At 41.0% G+C, this 18,117-nt stretch overlaps 1 protein-coding gene across 17 annotated transcripts in view; it reads right to left on the reverse strand.

The window, feature by feature from the left end:
• ICA1 (islet cell autoantigen 1) overlaps positions 1–17,780 on the reverse strand; it is a 144,269-nt gene extending 126,489 nt beyond the window's left edge. For 5 of the 17 annotated variants that reach the window (XR_009505064.1, XM_059933927.1, XM_059933920.1 and 2 more), the window contains exons 1-2: positions 17,657–17,780; positions 1,353–1,454 (exon numbers count right to left, since the gene is read on the reverse strand). Coding sequence is in view for 16 of the 17 variants with exons in the window: in XM_059933927.1 (XP_059789910.1) it covers positions 1,353–1,369 (17 nt within the window). In the remaining variant the exon portion in view is untranslated. Of the gene's footprint in view, positions 1–1,352; positions 1,455–15,205; positions 15,398–17,305; positions 17,455–17,656 lie in introns of those variants that run through there. The other 12 variants (XM_059933922.1, XM_059933915.1, XM_059933924.1 and 9 more) reach the window with 8 other exon arrangements.
• Positions 17,781–18,117: the final 337 nt, after the last annotated feature.

The following is an 18,117-nucleotide window of genomic DNA, read 5'->3' on the forward strand; positions in this document are numbered from 1 at the left end:
CACAGGATGAAGCCATCCTTTTGTCTTAATGTGGCAAGATGGAACAATTAAAAAAATAGTCTGACAACTCTTACAGAGCTGTCAAATGGGGATACTCAGGGAAACTAAATCCCTTAGCTATTTATTAATTACCTTTTAAAGCTCATTACATTTTAAGACAGGCAAAATACTTTTAAAGTTTGACATTTGATATTACAGAGGACTTGGACCTGATTGCTTCTCTACTGAGAGAGGAGGGATTAAAAAGTATATTCCTTGGGGCTTCCCTGGTAGCACGGCGGTTAAGAATCCGCCTGCCAATGCAGGGGGCACGGGTTCGAGCCCTGGTCCAGGAAGATCCCACATGTTGCGGAGCAACTAAGCCCGTGCACCACAACTACTGAGCCTGCGCTCTACAGCCCGTGAGCCGCAACTACTGAAGCCCGCGCGCCTAGAGCCTGTGCTCCGCAACAAGAGAAGCCACCGTAATGAGAAGCCTACGCACCGCAAAGAGAAGCCCCCACTCGCTGCAACTAGACAAAGCCTGCGCGCAGCAACAAAGACCCAACTAAGCCAAAAATAAATAAGTAAATAAATAAATTTATTAAAAAAAAGTATATTCCTTATTATAATCAATTGTACCTTTTTTTTTTTTTAATTGTACCTTTGAAAAATGAAAATATGCACGGCACTGTTTCATGATACAAGTTAAAGGAGGTAGAAAACAACAAAGATCTGCTTGCCCAGTGGATCAAGGTTTCAGAAGGGTTCAGAAACACTGCTTGTAACAGAACTGGAATTTATAAGTGGTTTAACATGCTGTTAGATGCTTTATAGGCATGTAAAAGGCAGTGATAACACTGTCATGTAATTACCACACCTATTTTATTCAGCATCATCTACTTCCAACCATGACTGGCTCCTGAATGTTCATGAAGGTTGAAGTCATGACTATATATTAATGAGTCTGAGTTATTTTTATTGTTATTAGTTATATTGTTATTTTATAGCTGCCCTATATAAAATTCCCTTATAACCCTAATATTAGAAGTTGTAAATAAGACAGATTAAAAAATGTATCATCTCATTACACTGAAAAAATGGTGGTGAGAAAAGCCATTGTTAGATGCCCAGCAGAAAGTTACACATAAATGAATTTCTTAGAGAATATTTTTGGTTATTGGTTTTCATATTACATTTAGCAGGGATACTGAAAACTTGACTATACTCAACATTGGGTGTAGGCTAACAGGTTATTTACTGCTATTGTGACTCTTGATTTTTCCATTCAGTAGACATTTATTGAGCATATACTACGTGCTATCCTCTTTCATTAGCCTCTCCCAATTCAGAAGAGACAACAAATTACTTACCATTTGTGTCCTGACATGTTTCCTTCTTCTTCTTTTTCTACTGTTGATGATTTGGGGAGAAGGGACAGGGAAAAAGCATGAGAGGATAAGTTATATTATAACCTGAAATAAAACAAATACGTTTAACAGTTACACACTATATTACAATTATACATTCATTTGACACATATAAAGTTTTTCAGTCTAAGCCATTTCTAGTTGTATCTTGGGGGCCAAACATTATTACACAGTATCACTGTACCCCAATGTCTAGAGTAGTCTAGTTAAGTAACACTGGAAGAAACATCCTCAATGAAGTTTAAGAAGTGAACAGGCAAGTTGAATGAAAAAAGCAGGTTGCAAAAGACTACATAAAATTTGAGACCGCAACATTCCAAACAATACTCTATATTGTTGAAATATACAAACATTATATAGTGAAGGTATAAAGAATTGCATATGAATGACGAACACTAAATTCCAAACAGCAGTTACCACTGCAGTGGGGATGGGGAATATTATTTGAGAGGAGTATACAGGGACTTTGTACCCATAATATTTTCTTTGATAAGCTAGGTGGTGAGTATACTGCATCTGTCTGTCTCTTTACAGATCTTAAATCTTTCATAATCAGTATTTCTAGAAGGTAAACCAACACATTGCAAAAATAAAAACAGACAAAAAGAATTGATAACCCAGAACAAGATACCAAGAAGGGTACAAAGGAGGAAAATGAGATTATTTCAGTTTTGACCAACCAAGTACTGTATTTTCATCTCATTAGTAAATATGGGAGTCACTTGATGCCTTTGCCCCTCACTCCATTTGCCCCACTCGTGGAAGCTAGCCAACCCCAGGGAGGGGTAGAGCCAGCTAACCCAGCCACACTTGCCTACCAGTTACTGGAAAGAATGGAGAGCTCGCTACCTAAAGGAATGGCCTCTGACCAGACACAGACTGCTGGCCGCTGGAGTGAATGCTCAGCGTGTGAATGCTCTGGCTACTTCAACAACATGAACCCAATCATTCTCCCTCTGCCTCAGAAAGGGTCCTAACAACCAGGACCCCTAAAATGAGCAGGGTTTCCAAGGCTTTTTTTTTTTTTTAATTTATTCATTTGGGTGCACTGGGTCTTAGTTGCAGCACATGGGATCTTCGCTGCCGCGTGCAGGATCTTCATTCGCGTCATGCAGGATCTTTAGTCGCAGCATGTGGTAGATCTAGTTCCCTGACCAGGGATTGAACCCAGGCCCCCTGCATTGGGAGCGTGCAGTCTTAGCCACTGGACCACCAGGGAAGTCTCTGCAAGGCTTTTAAAAAATGTTTTGAGGGAACGCAATTGAGGTGTTGATATTCCAGGCTTCAGGTATGGGGACAGGAAAGAGGAAGGACATTTTCTTAGAGTGTCCGGATGCCTCTGAAATGACAGCATCCCGTAACCAGCATCTCTCTTCTTCCTGGAGAGCATCCATGTGCTATTTGGCCATTTGCATATCTTCTTTGGAGAAATGTCTATTCAAGTCCTTTGCCTATTTTTTTAATTGGGTAATTTTTTTGTTATCGCATTATAGGAGTTCTTTATATGTTCTGGATATTAACCCCTTCTCTGATATATGGTTTGCAAATATTTTCTCCCATTTGGTAGGTTGCCTTTTCACTGTTGATTGTTCTGTTTGCTGCAATTTTTGATTAATTTTTGATTATTAATATATTTAACAATGAGTTCTTTATAGTATAATAGATAATAAAAATCGCTAAACCAACTGCCCTTTTCCTGAAGTTTCAGGCTGCTCCCAGATTATGATGCCATACAGCAGTGTTCCTCACAGTATTGCTTACAGGTCAATTATGCAGGAATCTTCTGGGGTGTTAACATGCAGATTCCTGGGCCCCATCCCTTACCTACTGAACTAGAATTTCTGGAAATGGGTTTGGGAATCTGCATTTGTAACAGGTTTTGCAAGTGATTCTTAAGCACATTAAAGTCTGAGAACCACAGCTAAATGGCACAAAGGAAAAATCCTCTCTAGAAATAGATCATTCTTGAACAAACTTCTGGATTATATATGGCACTTGAACAAAGGAATCATGGGTGGCAAAATCAGGTCAGCCTACAGGGGATATCTGAATGTCTCATGAGATGGCAGTTGCAGCCAGCATGTGCATCTCTTTTAATGTATGTTTCAGTCCCATACACCAGGGATAATTAATAAACATTTTAAGATTTACTGACAAAATCCATCTCATCTGGCCTATCACCTTCTAAATCCAGTGTCAAAATCACTACTTAAAAAAATTGTTATAATTCTCATCTGTTCATTCATTTCAACAGTTTGATTTATCAAACACGCATCGAGCATTTAATTAACATGTGGCAGGCACTGTCCCTGGCCTCAAGGAACCTATAGTCTAGATCAGCTCTGTCCAATAGAAATATACTATGAGCTACATAAGTAATTTTAAATGATCTAATAACCATATTAAAAAAGTAAAAAATAATAAACCCACACATATATGGTCAATTAATTCACGACAAAGGAGCCAGGAATATACAATGGGGAAAGGACAGTCTCTTCAATAAATAGTGTTCGAAAAACTGGACAGCTACATGTAAAAGAACAAAACTAGACTAGTGCCTCACACCATGTACAAAAAGAAATTCAAAATGGATTAAAGAATTAAATGTAAGACCTGAAACCATAAAACTCCTAGAAGAAAACATAGCCAGTAATCTCCTTGACATAAGTCTTGGCAATAACTTTTTGAATCTGACAACAAAAGCAAAAGCAACAAAAGCAAAAATAAATAAGTGGCATACCATACTAAAAGGCTTCTACTTTCTGCCTAGCAAAGGAAACCATCAACAAAATGTAGGGCAACCTACTGAATGGGAGAAAATATTTGCAAATCATATATCTGATATGGGGTTAATATCCAAAATATATAAAGAACTCATACAACTCAATTAGCAAAAGCAATCTGATTAAAAGATGGGCAGAAGATCTGAATAGACATTCTTCCCAAGAAGACATACAGATGGACAACAGGTACATTAAAATATGCTTAACATTGCTAATCATCAGGGAAATGCAAATCAAAACCACAATGAGATATCACCTCAAACCTGTTAGACAGCTATTATCAAAAAGACAAGAAATAACAAGTATTGGCGAGGACATGGAGAAAAGAGAACACTTGTGCACTGTTGGTGGGAATGTAAATTGGCATAGCAACTATGGAAAACAGTATGGAGGTTCCTCAAAAAATTAAAAATAGAACTACCATGTGATCTAGCAGTTCTACTTCTGGTTATTTATCTAAAGAAAATGAAAATGCTAACTCAAAAAGATATTCACACCCCTATGTTCACTGAAATCTTATTTACAATAGCTAACACATGGAAACAACTTAAGTGTCCACTGACGGATGAATGGATACAGAAATTGTTGCCTGTGTGTGTGTGTGTGTGTGTGTGTGTGTGTATACACACACATACACACATACTTATAATGGAATATTATTCAGCCATAAAAAGGAAGGAAACCTTGCCATTCGCAACAACATAAATGTACTTTGAGGGCATTATGCTAAGTGAAATAAGTCAGGTAGAGAAAGACAAATATCTGCTGATCTCTCTTACATGTGGAATCAAAAACAAAGAAACAAAACAAAAAAACAAGCTCATAGATACAGAGAACATATTGGTGGTTACCAGAGGTGGGTGGTGAGTGGCTGGAGAAATGGGTGAAAGGAGTCAAAAGGTTAAAAAAAAGGGGCAAGTATACAAATAGACACCTTACCATACAAGATATACAAATGGGAAAAAAATCATATACAAAGACCTGATAATACAGGGATTATAAGAAAATAACAGATATGAGATATCCTACACATTGATTAGAATGGTTACATTCCAAACAAACAAACAAAGCTGAAAATACCAGTCCTAGCAGGAATGCAGAATAACAGGAAAACGCATTCATTTAAAAAAGAAAAGTAAAAAGAAAAAGTAAAAAAATTTAAATAATATATTTTATTTAACCCAATATATCTAAAATATTATTTCAACAGGCAATCAATTAAAAATTACGAACTATATTTTGCATTCATGATTTTGTATCAAGTCTGAAATCTGGTATGTATTTTACACTTATAGTACATCTCAATTGAGACCAGCCACATTAAATGCTCAAAGGCTACATGTGGTTATTGGCTATAATATCGGACAGTGCAGGCTGAGCAGGAAAGACAGACGTATATAAACATAATTTCTAGATCCAAGAGACTCTTGACATTTGCAAGAGACATATAAAAAGATCTTCATGTATCCCCAAATTTGTAAATTCTGCTGTAAAAATATCATTTTCCCTTTAAAATACAATAAAGTCTATGATTAGCTAATACTTCAATTCACGATTCTGCAGAGGAAGCTATTTCTCCACTTCTGCCACAAAGCACTTATGAAAGAAGCCCAAAATGAATGGTATCAGGCCTCAAGGTTGTGTTAAGCACAGAGAAGACTTCCTAAAGTTCTACTTGTGGTCACCTTACCTTAGGAGACAGGCAAGGAAGAGCAAGTATCAAGTTGCTCACGGACCGTGAGTCCCATGATAAGAAAAAGAAAAGCACCAATATTGTTAAATTCAGCATGACTTGACCACATGAATGTTTGTGTTTCACTAAATTCTGTCTCCGCGGGGAAAAAGCAGATGAGCCAATAATATTTAAGACCTACTCAAAGAAGTACGGGCCCAAGAGTTAATAGATCAATGAAAAGTTAGTTCCTAATTTTGATGTAGCAACCCTGAGGGTGGGAGGATTCCTCTGTGCTTTTCTTCTCATTCTCCTCTATGCTTTTCTTCATGCTTGGTATGTTGAGTCTTCAATTTTATCCACCCATGTGGACAGACCACAACTGTCCCACTTGTTTTTATTTCCAATAGCCATTGAAAAGCCATTTTGAACACACTGGTTGTCCAATACATAAGCAAAAGTTTTTTCCAAATAACCCAAGGTTCATGGAACACTAAAGCAAGCCTGGTTCAAACAAAGTTTGATGCATTGCTACAAAGAGGAGTCGGTCTGTCCATGGCTGCCTCCTACCCTGATACTGATTTTCCTCCTTGGAAATGTAACATGGCAAAGTATTTTCATTCCATACAGGCTGCCTTCAGCTGCACTGAACATTTGTTCTGGCCCAGAACACTTCTCTATGAGTTTATGGAGTTAGCTGATGGCACCTCTGATTACATTTGAATTATGCAAAGAGTCTAAAATTCTTGAGCCAACGCTTACTCAGGGTAAAGGTAAGATGAGTAGTTATATTTCACCATATCAATACTCTCAACCCACAAAAATACTTCAATAAGCTTCCTCTTCACTCACATTTCCTAAGTGTGTCCTGTTTCTTATGCAGTTTCATGCCTCAAATTAATTACCTTTCCAACTTTAGCAGTAGGTTTTTCTCTTCCCTCAGTGAGCAGGTTTTCTATTAGTTGGAGTACTAGCTGAAACTGAGTCCAGAATCCCTTTTTCCTATATCTGTACTGAGCATATGGTGGATTCTCTTGAATTGCAGATCGGAGCCACAGCCAAATTTGTCATTTGTCTAATTTATTCAAAATCTCTATTTTCTAACTAAAAATTGTCACCATCTTAGAGCACTTCAGTTCTGTTGTGCACACCAGCATTTAGCTTTTCTTGGGAAGTGGGCCATTTTTCCCCCCAAAAGAAACACACTTTTCAAGAGGACAGCACAGAGTCTTACAGTGATGTGGGTGCATGGGGGTATGTTTGAATCATCCCATAGTAAAATCACTCATTCCCAAACACCAGCTTCATGGCACCACATGTCATTGAATCCAAGGTGCAAATCTGTTCACATTCCAACCTTCCTGAAACCAGGATGTGTCGTATAATCGATAACTTGTCAACTGTTTGGCAGTCATTTTTCTTTCTTCATGGAACATAAAATGGTAAAAGAGCTTATAAGCAATGGTTTCTTATATTTGATGAAATAAAGAATAATTCTTTAAAACTAAACCTCTATAAAATTACACATCACTATTTGCCATAGACTTTTGGGGCTATCTGTATATAAGTGAACAGGAGAATCTGAAGTCAGGGGATGCCAAGTGCTGCCTGTGATGGGGAAGAAGTGTCATGGATGAGGAAGGTGCCCAGGGTTAGACGAACAAAGAAGTCAGGGCACCGAGCTGGCTTCCTACATAGCCTCTGGGCTGGGATTCTAAGAATCAGTAGTTGCTGGTCAGGGGAAGGGTAGGAGTGTGTGTGGGTATGTGGGGAGGGTATCAGGTTAAAGATCAAGTTTACGAGGAGGAATTCTGGGACTGAAACACTCATCAGCCGATTAGCAACCTGGTGCTTTCCTGAGTCTCTTCCTCTCTTCCAAGAGATGTCTCTCAAAGGAAAATATCAAATATAGCATCCCATATTTGAAGAAACTTTAAAAAAAAGCCAATGTATTCTCTAAAAGGTTTTCCTCCTTAACATTAACATTAGTTAAAAATATTATGTCCCCACGAAACAAACTAAAATCAAAATAAACCGCAAACTCAAATTGCTCACAAGGGGCACAATCTAGGTCTTGCTCTTTTTTCTCTTGCTTACAGCCCTGCTTGCAAAGGAGGAGTGAGGGTGAATTTTGCGCTACAACAAAAATCACGATGGTAGTAATGAAGAGGCTGGCACTGAACACAACAAACCTCAAGGAAATCTAAAAGAACAAATAATACGAAGTGGATTAGAAGACTGGAAACAGAAAAAGAACAAATAGGGTATCTTTGCTAAAGAAAGGATTTTTAAAAACCCTTGCTGTATAAATTATATTCACCTTTGATTTTATTTAGGTTGGTTTATGTAACTTTCAAATGTCAATTCAAATTTAGCATACATATGGATTTTAATCTCTGGTACTTACAGTGGCTTTTTCTCTAAAAGCTTAATCTCACAAGGTGAAGAATGAAGGAACACCCTAGTCAGACAGAGGTCTCAATCAACTTCTGTCAAATACTAGAGCCTTCAACTGCTAGCATAGAACATTATTAAATGATGGGAATACATGTTTTCCTTAAATTAAATTTTAAAACTGCATTTTATAATTGGGATAAAGTTTTTTTATGAAAGATTAATCTGAGATAAACTAACTTTCTCATCCGAGACTGTGGTGTCCAATACATCAGCCACTTGAAATATGGCTAGTTTGGAATCAGATATGCTTTCAAGTAAAACACACACTATAATCTGCAGACTTAGTAACCCACCAAAAGTAAAATGTCTATTAAGAAATTTATATTTTATACTCATTTATATTTTATGTTGATAAAATTATATGTATTTTATATTGATATATATGTATATTTAAATTTTATATAACTATATTGCTATATTATATATAAATATATATTTACATATTATATGTTATATTTAATTATGTTCATACTTATTTATATTTTATATATGTATTTTTATATTTTATGTTGAATAATATTTTGGATATATTGGGTTACATAAGTATATCATCTAATTCCCCCTGCTTCTTCTCAGTTGTTTCAATATGCCTCCTAGAATGTTTTAAATTACACATGTGGCTGCCCTTATATTTTTATTGGACAGCCTTGGTCTAAGGCATTAAGCAAAGCAGCAAACAGCTAAAAATTAATTCCGTAACTCAGGTCATCAATATTCTGTACAAATATAAATACCTTTAAACAGTTTTCTCCCCAGAATCTCTGACAATTATCCTGTCAGAGATGTCATTACAAAAATAAAATCTTATTTATATACATGTATATGTATATATAAAAGACCATATATGTGTATATATGTGTGTATATATAATCTTTTTAAATGAACTACAAAATGGCTATAATCCACATTTTCATAATAAGTTGCCTTAAAAAGGTCCAACTCTATATGCAAAATATACTGCTTTAAATCAGATTCACAGGAATGATTATGTGAAGTGGATGAACTACCTTTAGACCATCAAAAGTGAGAATATAAGGACAATCAATCTCTCTCTCTCTCTCTCTCTATATATATATACACACACACACACATATGCACATATATAAATACCTACAAATATAAAATGCATACATATATTTATAAATGAAATATATATAATTCATATATAAATATGAATGGTTAATAATATTACAAGTGTGAAGGAAGAAAAAGAATGTGAATGTAGTGATGACACCTATATGAAATTACACATAAGCATAATGTCAACAATCAGAACAATTTGGGAGATACTACTGTTTACAAAGTTCTGTTTCTTTAAGGTTAAATTCATAATTTAAAGCCTCTTAAAGAGATGATCAAGTAATTTCTTAGGCCTCCACAGGATCATTCAGAGATAGGAGAGAACTTACAGATCATTCAGTCCAATCTTCTCCTTTCATAGATGAGCCAACTGATGCCCAGGACTGAAGGAAATCTCCCAAGGCACAGAGTAAGCTTTTTTCATTAGTTTTAAATTACTGAAACACATACACCAGTACGTGGTTTATAAAATATCTGTGCTGTGCACAGGTCCTGTAAACAAACCAACACAGCTCCTTTCTCTGGAAACGGCATGGATTCAAGGCCTTCCCTTGGTAAAGTAGTGGCCCCTAAATCATGTTGGAGTTTGGGCTAGTTTAAGAGCAAGGGATGAAGGCAGCCCAGGCAGGGGAGGGAGATGCAAGAGGAGGACCTTTAAATAAAAGTCAGCAGCAAAGGGAAGCAGGCAGAAAGAGAGAGCTTTGTATTTTCACGTACCCCAATTAACAGAGCCACCCTTGGGTCATCTACTTGGTGTTATTTGAGAACTAATAAAAGATCCTTTTTCCAGGTCCTTGCTACTTTCTTAGGGAAGACGTTTACTGGAATAAACGGCAGCAATAGCGCTGTTATTATTAATGGTGAATAAATTATTAGCCATTATTAATAGCAAATAAGGCACAAGACCAGTTATTTTGGTGGGAATCAGGAAAGGCAGGTCCGTTGGACATATACCTGGTAAGACACGTAGAATACCAGGTAGAACCACCAGGAAGTAGCTCAAAGGCACAGAGCTTCAGGTCAGGAGTGCAAAGAGGAGAGAGTGCTGGGCCCCTTCTCTCACGGCTTCCACTCCTCATCACCACTACTCACTTCTTTGGAACCATCCAGCACCATGACTATAACCACTGCTGTTCCTTTCTCTTCAGAAGGGACAGGTCTTACCCTTTTGCCCCTTCCCACCTTGGTCCATCTATTATCCCTTCTCTTTCAAGTTAATCAACCTCCCTTTCTGCCATCAACCCATATTCTCCAACCTGTTTCTTCCTCCAGTTACCATCCTCTTCCTTCTCTTCACAAAGTTCTAAGGCCACACAGTCTGGTTCCTTTCTCCACCACACCAGAGAAAGGTTTTCACCAGGAACCCAACTCAAGTCCCCCTCTCACTTGACCTTTGACTAAGCTCCCCTCCTTGACTTCTCAGAAAACACTCTCTACACTTTTGTAACTCTTCAGTTTCCTTTGTTAGCTCCTTTCCCTCTGTGTGCACGTCTTGAATATCATTGCTCTACAAGGTTCCAACCTTGGCCGTCTTCTATTACACTTTACTTGCTCTCTCTAGGTGATTTAATCCACTTCTGTGGCTTCAACCAACAGCTGTATGCCAACGACTTCCAGAATTAAACACCTCTCCAGAGACTACAGTAGGGGGATCAAAATGTGGATTTGGTGCTCTGAAGAGGTATTTAAATCTCCATTTCCCTATGGTCATCTTCACCTGGATGTCCGATAGGCACTTCAAATTCAGCACCTCTAAAACTAAAATTCTCTCTCTCCATCTCCACCCACAAATGTTTCTTCTTTCTATGGTCCCTATGTTAATTACCAGCACAAAATCTACTGAGTGGCCCAAGTTGGAAACTTGACTTCTTTCTCATCTTTAGCCGCTGGTCTCCAAGTTCTCTCCATTCTACCTCCTAAAAGGCTACTAAATACATCTTCTCCTTTCTAGATTCACAGCCAGGGCTTAGTCTAGGCCTTCAGAGGCAAAACCATCCCTGTATCTGCCCACTCCAATCTTTTATACCATGGTCTGAACTATTTCTATAATATGCAAATCTAATCATACCACCCTCCTACTCAAAACGCTTTAATTGCCTTCTCTTGTCGCTAGAGAAAGTCCAAACTTTGCAGCAAAAAAACCCAAGCCCCTTCACATTCTGGCCCCTTTCCAAAAATGTTTACTCTACCTCACACAGAACTATTCCTTCTGGTCATTTCAGAATGCTAGAACTTTCCTGAATACACTCATTTCAAGGCTTTGCAAAGTTTCCCTCCATTTGAAATGACCTCCCCTCCTTTGTCCAACTGGCCAAACTTACATCTTATTTCAAGACTCTCAAGTGTCAACTCCTCCATGAAGTCTTCCCCAACCCAACACCTGCCCTCCTGCTCCCAGGGGCCTCCCACTCCTGTCCTCCCCACCGAAGAATTAACTGCCCCACACTGATGCTAGTGGTGCCTTGCACTCCCATTATTCTCCTGCGATGAGCTGATTACATCTGCATGCCCCACACTAGTCTGGAAGTCCCTTGAAGGCAGGGACCCTAACTGGTTCATCTTTGCCTCCTTACATCAAGCACAGAACCTGAAACACAGCAGGCCTTTAGCAAATATGTGCTGGACAAAGGGCAATAATTTTGTGCTACCATTTACGGGGCACTTTACATGTGTGAAGCACGTAGAGTTAATGCCCACACCAGAAGGGGATACAACCCCATTTTGCAAGTGAGAAAAAAAGCTAGAAAGTGAAATAATTTGCCCAAAGTCAACAACTAGTAAATTCAAGGCTGCTTTTGACTTCTGAACTCCTGTTTCTAAGCACTCCACTCTATTCCTGGACCAAAGGGATTGGATAATGGGCTTGGTTTCTATAAAAACAATCTCTCCTAATCACAGGCTCAGGCGCTGTGTTAGCCCCAAATCCATTACCACCACGGTGCTTGTGCACAACAAAACCTTGCTGAAGACTCCTGGCGGCTATCAGGGTTCCTACCCATAAGAAGGGGGGGGCACCATTTATCACAATTAGCTCCTTGGTCCCTGGCCTAGGATGCGCTACCCCAGAAACATGCAGAGAAGGCTGGATTTCCCCCACGTACCATTAGGTTTCCATGCCCTATTCTGGCAACAGAGAAGTGGGTGGGTGTGAGAGATCACGATGACGGATTTTAATGTGTGCTCTGGGAAAATAGCTGCAAAACTTTAGAGTCACTCGTTGTACAAATACACCACAGAATGAGAGGAACTTCCCACTCTCAAGTCTAGACTCTCAGGGCTAGCAATATACCATTATCTATATATTCATTGGTCCATCACTGAATACATATACCTCGTGTTTCCCACCCACAGTAATGCATTGCATTCAGTTGTCTTTTTCAGTCACCCTCTTTTAATTCTATGTATTTTCTGTTAAATGTATTCTAAAATTGACCTCTTTAATTTCCTCTAATTCTAATGACTTCTTAATGTCAGTCCCTTATTTTCTACTAATACCTCCACCGCCTCTCCATGACTATCCAGCACATAATTGAAATCAGTCCTGTGCTTACCCTGATTAATACATTTAAGCCTCTCAATTCACAGGTGATCAAACTTGCCCAAGGTCACTCAGCTAATAAGGGATACACATGCACACTGGGCTCCAGGCATGAGGACTATTTGCCAGTATTCTTTCCCTTTGTATACCTGGGTACTGTGTGGTGAACTCTCTCTCTCCACTCCCAACCTTTTCTGACCTGCCAAATTCCTACTGGCTCTTTAAGGCTTAACTCAAGGGTCACCTCCTCCACAAATCTTCTCAGGTTTTCTCTGCTCTCTCTCCTGTCTGGGTTGGGTGCCTCTGCCCTGGGCTTCATTCCCTCCCTGCTTTTCCTGAAATGTAATTGTCACCTGACCCCTTGATCTCCCTCACTAGGCTGCAGGCTCCTCCAGAGCAGTGTAGAGTCTGGGTCTTGTCTTAGGATTCCCAGTTCTGGAACAATGCATGGCATATAACACACACATAACAAATGCTTGCTGAAAACTGAGTAGTGACCCCACTTCTCTGATTTGGCCAAAGGCCTGATGAATGACATCATCTGACTTAGGAGGAGAGACTTCCTATCATGAGCAATGCCATTTTCTCAGCTTTCCATGAACTCATTCTCTCCCTAGGTTTACACTGAGACAAGCAATTACCATTAGTTGAGGAATTACCACTTCTCAGACACTGACATGAATGCTTCGTGCACAGTATGCTTATTCTGACAACACTGTCCAGTGGACATCATCCTCATTTTATGGATGAAGCTCAAAATCAGTTACTTATCCTAAGTAACTGGCCTACAGTCACAGAGAAGAGAGGCTTTGTTTTAAAAGAATGTATAAAACGCCTTATAGTCATCTCTGTCCTGGAGAGATTCATTAGTATCTGAAATTACTTACAGTGCATTAATTTGGATGCTAGAGTAGTGAAAGCATGGTCAACCAGGATTTATAGACGTTCAAGGCAGTTCTACCATATGCATTATCCAGGGCAAATCATGCCTGTAGTCCTAATTTTCTTAGCAGATAAATGGGGATTATAATACCTACTTACCTCAAAGGGGGTTGAATATCAAAGATCATGTTTGCCAAAATGCTTTGTTAAAGAAGAGGGCAAAGGCCCGTCTTAGGGCACTATGCTGGATAAAGAGCTTGATGCAGTGTTTCGTAAAGATTAGTGGGAGAACCCTGAGCATCAGAGCCACCTGAGGTGTTAACAGCAGATGGAAGAATCCAGGCTGGGAATCCACATTTAACAAGCCTTCAAATGATGCTATCAGACACAAAAGTTTGATAAATACCAGGTTAGGACAGTGCTTCTCAAACTTTAATGTACACATGAATCACTTGGGGATCTTGTTACGATGTAGATTCTTATTCAGTGGACATGGGTAGGGGGAGGGCGGGCTGAGATTCTGCATGTCTTACAAGCTCCCCAGGGAAGCCAATGTTGCTGGTCTGTGGATCACATTTGAGTGGCAAGGGTTTGGAAGATCTACCGCCACTGGAACAAATTAGCTTTGCTTTATTCCTCGACCACAGATTGCATTCCCCAAATTCAGGGAGGATTTCATAAAGCCCAAGCTCTCAGTATTGGTACCAGTATTACTTGAACTACTCAAAACCAACTGGAATGGATTCTCCAAGCTCTCAGTATTGGTACCAATATTACTTGAACTACCCAAAACCAACTGGGATGGATTCTTTATCATGGAGGAAAGGCAGTAGCATTCTTTTCAGATATAGACAGCACATATGTTTAGCATGTGAAAGAATAATTTACTGCTACTACTTGAGTCCTATTTACTGTGAAAAGCATTTTATATATATTATGTCTAATTCCCACCACAACCCCACAAGGTGGATTTTCTTGGTCTATGGATAAGGAAGTAATGACCTAAAAAGCTTAAGTAACTTGCTCAAGGTCACATGGCTAATTAAGTGTTGCAGCTGGGGTTCCAATTCTGCTCTATTGGGATCCAAAACCTGTCCTCTGCCCATCCTCCACGGCATTAAATATGATAGTGGTATAAAACGTGACAGCTTGAGGAAAAAAATGTTCCTCCTGTATGTATCGGTATTTGAGTTAAAGGTTTTGCTGAGGCAGATTCTGGATGGGGGTGACGATGGGAATGAGGTTAATTAATTAGTGATCTATGTTGCCTCATGGACAAAAACATACAGATAGCATCCTTGTCCATGGTTCCCATAAATCTGATAGTGCAGATGGAATAAAAAGGACATTAGTAGCCGGACTAATCCTAAATGTTGCCACCTACCCTCAGGCTTCTAGATGTGGGGCTCAACCAATAAAGAGGAAAAATTCTTCCTGATCCTTGTGGCCTATTAACTTCACCGCCTTCTCCTGTATGAGGTTTCTATAACTTAAAAGTTCACACCAATACAGGTTTACCCTGCCTTGTCATTTCACAGTTGCCACACTTCTCTTCCTCTGATAAAACTGCCTGCACCTGAAAAAAAAATGTACTGTTTAGTCAAATACACTGAAAATGCAGCAGTTTTGAAGGTTTTCTTTTGAGTAACAAAATTTTCCATATTTTTCATAAGGTTGATGTGGAGAGAAATGCATGGTAATAAAGATGCTCAGAGAAAGCAGTCAGATAGAGTCTCAGGTGGACCAAATGAAGGAAAGACAGCTATAAAATAAACTTGCTAGGCATTTACCATCCAGTGTCTTTAGCATTTAATGCCCTATGGATGGAGTGTCCAAGGTCAGTTTTTTTAGCCTTGGGTCTCTCTGCTATTATAATGAGTACTCAGTAGCTTAACTGTCATTTTCTAAAGATTCATCTTTAATAACAGTACAACTCTTCACCTGGGTAATGCAAAAAAGATCCAATTAGAAAGCTACATCTCCTTAAATTAAATATATACATGGCAGTCTGAAACCAAACAATGATAATCGAAGTATTAAGCATTATAAACTGATTTTGCCCCTATGGTATTCTCTACACATGATGTTTCAAAAATAAAGACTGCAACCTAAAACAGTAAACAAAAACAAAAAAAATGGTTTGAAAACTCACTTAAAAGTAAAAAAATGTGTGTTTTAAACAGAAGGTAAGAAATTGAGTCTGGAGCACTGATTTCAAACTAATAAGCATTTCCTATTTCATTCCCCCACCCCAAGGAACAGTTCAGATCTCAGAAAAACTAAACTAAAGGTCCACAGAAACCAACCTGATATTTTTCTGGCGAGGCTTTACTGAAATGTTTAGACATGAACATGTTTGCAATGAGTCATAATTTATAAGACCTTAATGGCCAATGCCTTACGTGCGTTTCTTCCTACATTCAATAACATTTTCAAACCAGCTGGTGGTACATTTTCCAGGCCCTGATAATTTTCATAAAGTTACCAGATCTCAGTTACTAAGGCTGCCACCCAGCACCCTTTCTCGTGATAATTTTTTAAGCTATCTAAACAGAAGAGAACCTGATTCCCTTTTTGAACTATAACTCTCCCCCAACCAGCCAGTTAATGCCTTTCGCCAGAGAAAGGGCGCACGCACTATTTTTAAGACCCCCAAAGAGAAGTTGAGGGCCCTTCGGGGCACTCCAAGTAAAACGGCAATGGTAAACGTTAATGGGGAGCCGTTCCGGGCAAAGGCAGACGCAGTAACAGGATATGTTCCTTTCTAGAGGAAGCAGGAGCTGCCGATAGCCGCGAGGCAGGAAAGGCGGTGTCAGCAGCACCCAAAGGAAACGGGCGCGCCAGGGTTTGCAAGGACCTGGGCTGCTTAAGGACTCTCGCTCCAGTCGGGTCCGAGGTTGGTGAGCACTTCGCCCGAGGGAGATCAAGCTCAGGCCTCCCGGTACTAGTGGTTATAGAGAGTCCCCATCTGCTCCCTGCCATCTCCGCCAAAGATGGGCAAAAGGAAGAGAAAAAGCAAACACCAGGAGCCGCGGCAGGTGAACTCGTCAACAAGTCAGCCCCGGACGCAAGTCCCTACCCAGGAGGGACCTCGGGGTCCTGGGGCCGGAGGCGTTGGGAAGGCGAGGCACGGCGTGGGTGGGGTGGCCGGGCGGGGAAAAGGGTGCCGCACACGCCGGGTCCACAGATGGGGCTGGAGCGTGGAATGTTTCCCTCCGCGCCCCACCGGGGCTGACGCGCGCTCTCGAGGCGCGCGCGCATCCTCCAGACCTTCCCAGGCCCCAGGGCGGAGGCGGGGAAGGGGAAGGGGCTGCGGCGGTTCTCGAACAGGGATAGGGGGGCAGGAGGAGGCGACCTGCTTGTCACCGGCGCCCGCGGAGGGCTGGCAGCCCCAGGCCCCCGACCGCCCCGGCTGCCGGGCGTCTCCCAATGCAGCCTGCAGCCCGCCCAGCTCGCCCTCGCCACGGCCCCGTAGGGCAGGTACCTCGGAGCCCCGGCCCCTAGGAGCCTCCCGGCAGCGATCCGAGCGTCCCTCCAGCTCCCTCATCCGACGTCGGCGTCAGCAGAAGGCGAGGGAAGGGGGCGGAGGGAGCGCAGGAACCGGCCCTTCCTGCGGCGGTCGCCGCCAGCCGGAATAGCAGCCGGCGGAACCCGTGAGCGCCGCAGCGCAGCGCAGCGGCCGGGGGGAGCGGGCGCTCTCGCCTCTCCGTGAGCGCCCGGGGCCGGGGCCCCGCCGTCGTCTCCCATCCCCGCTTCTCTCTCCGAAGAATCCCGGCGGGCGACCCCTCCCAGCAAGACCCAGGGACCCAGAGGAGGGAGGGGGCGATGGCCTCACCTTGTTTGGGGCGGGTCCGGGATGGGGGGAGTGAGTCTCCCTCTCTCTATTCCCTGGGGTCTTTCCTCGACCCCCATCTCCTGGGGTACACCCCGCTCGGATCTGCCGCCCAGGGTGACCCCGCCCCTGCTCTCCCGCAGGTGTTCCACGTGTCCAAAGCATTTGCGTCACAATGACCTGGCCGACAGGTGGGAGCAGCAGCGAATGCCCCAGGGTTCCCACTGTGCTGTGCTTAGCGCGTGCTGCTTGCTTCCACTGTAGATTGCCCTGGCTTTAGAGGACAGGAGACTTCATGACTTCAATGCCAAGAAAAGTTACAGAGCCCTGTACCTGGGAATCAAGTTTGGGCTTAAAGTAAAAAGGCTCTGTGAAAAAAAACAACTGTGTATGTATATATATTTTTCATTCCCATATATTCATATATCTTTTATACTTAAGTTACTGACGCTTATAGTAATTTC

The sequence above is a fragment of the Balaenoptera ricei genome, chromosome 9 (genome assembly GCF_028023285.1).
Source record: "Balaenoptera ricei isolate mBalRic1 chromosome 9, mBalRic1.hap2, whole genome shotgun sequence".
NCBI lineage: Eukaryota > Metazoa > Chordata > Mammalia > Artiodactyla > Balaenopteridae > Balaenoptera > Balaenoptera ricei.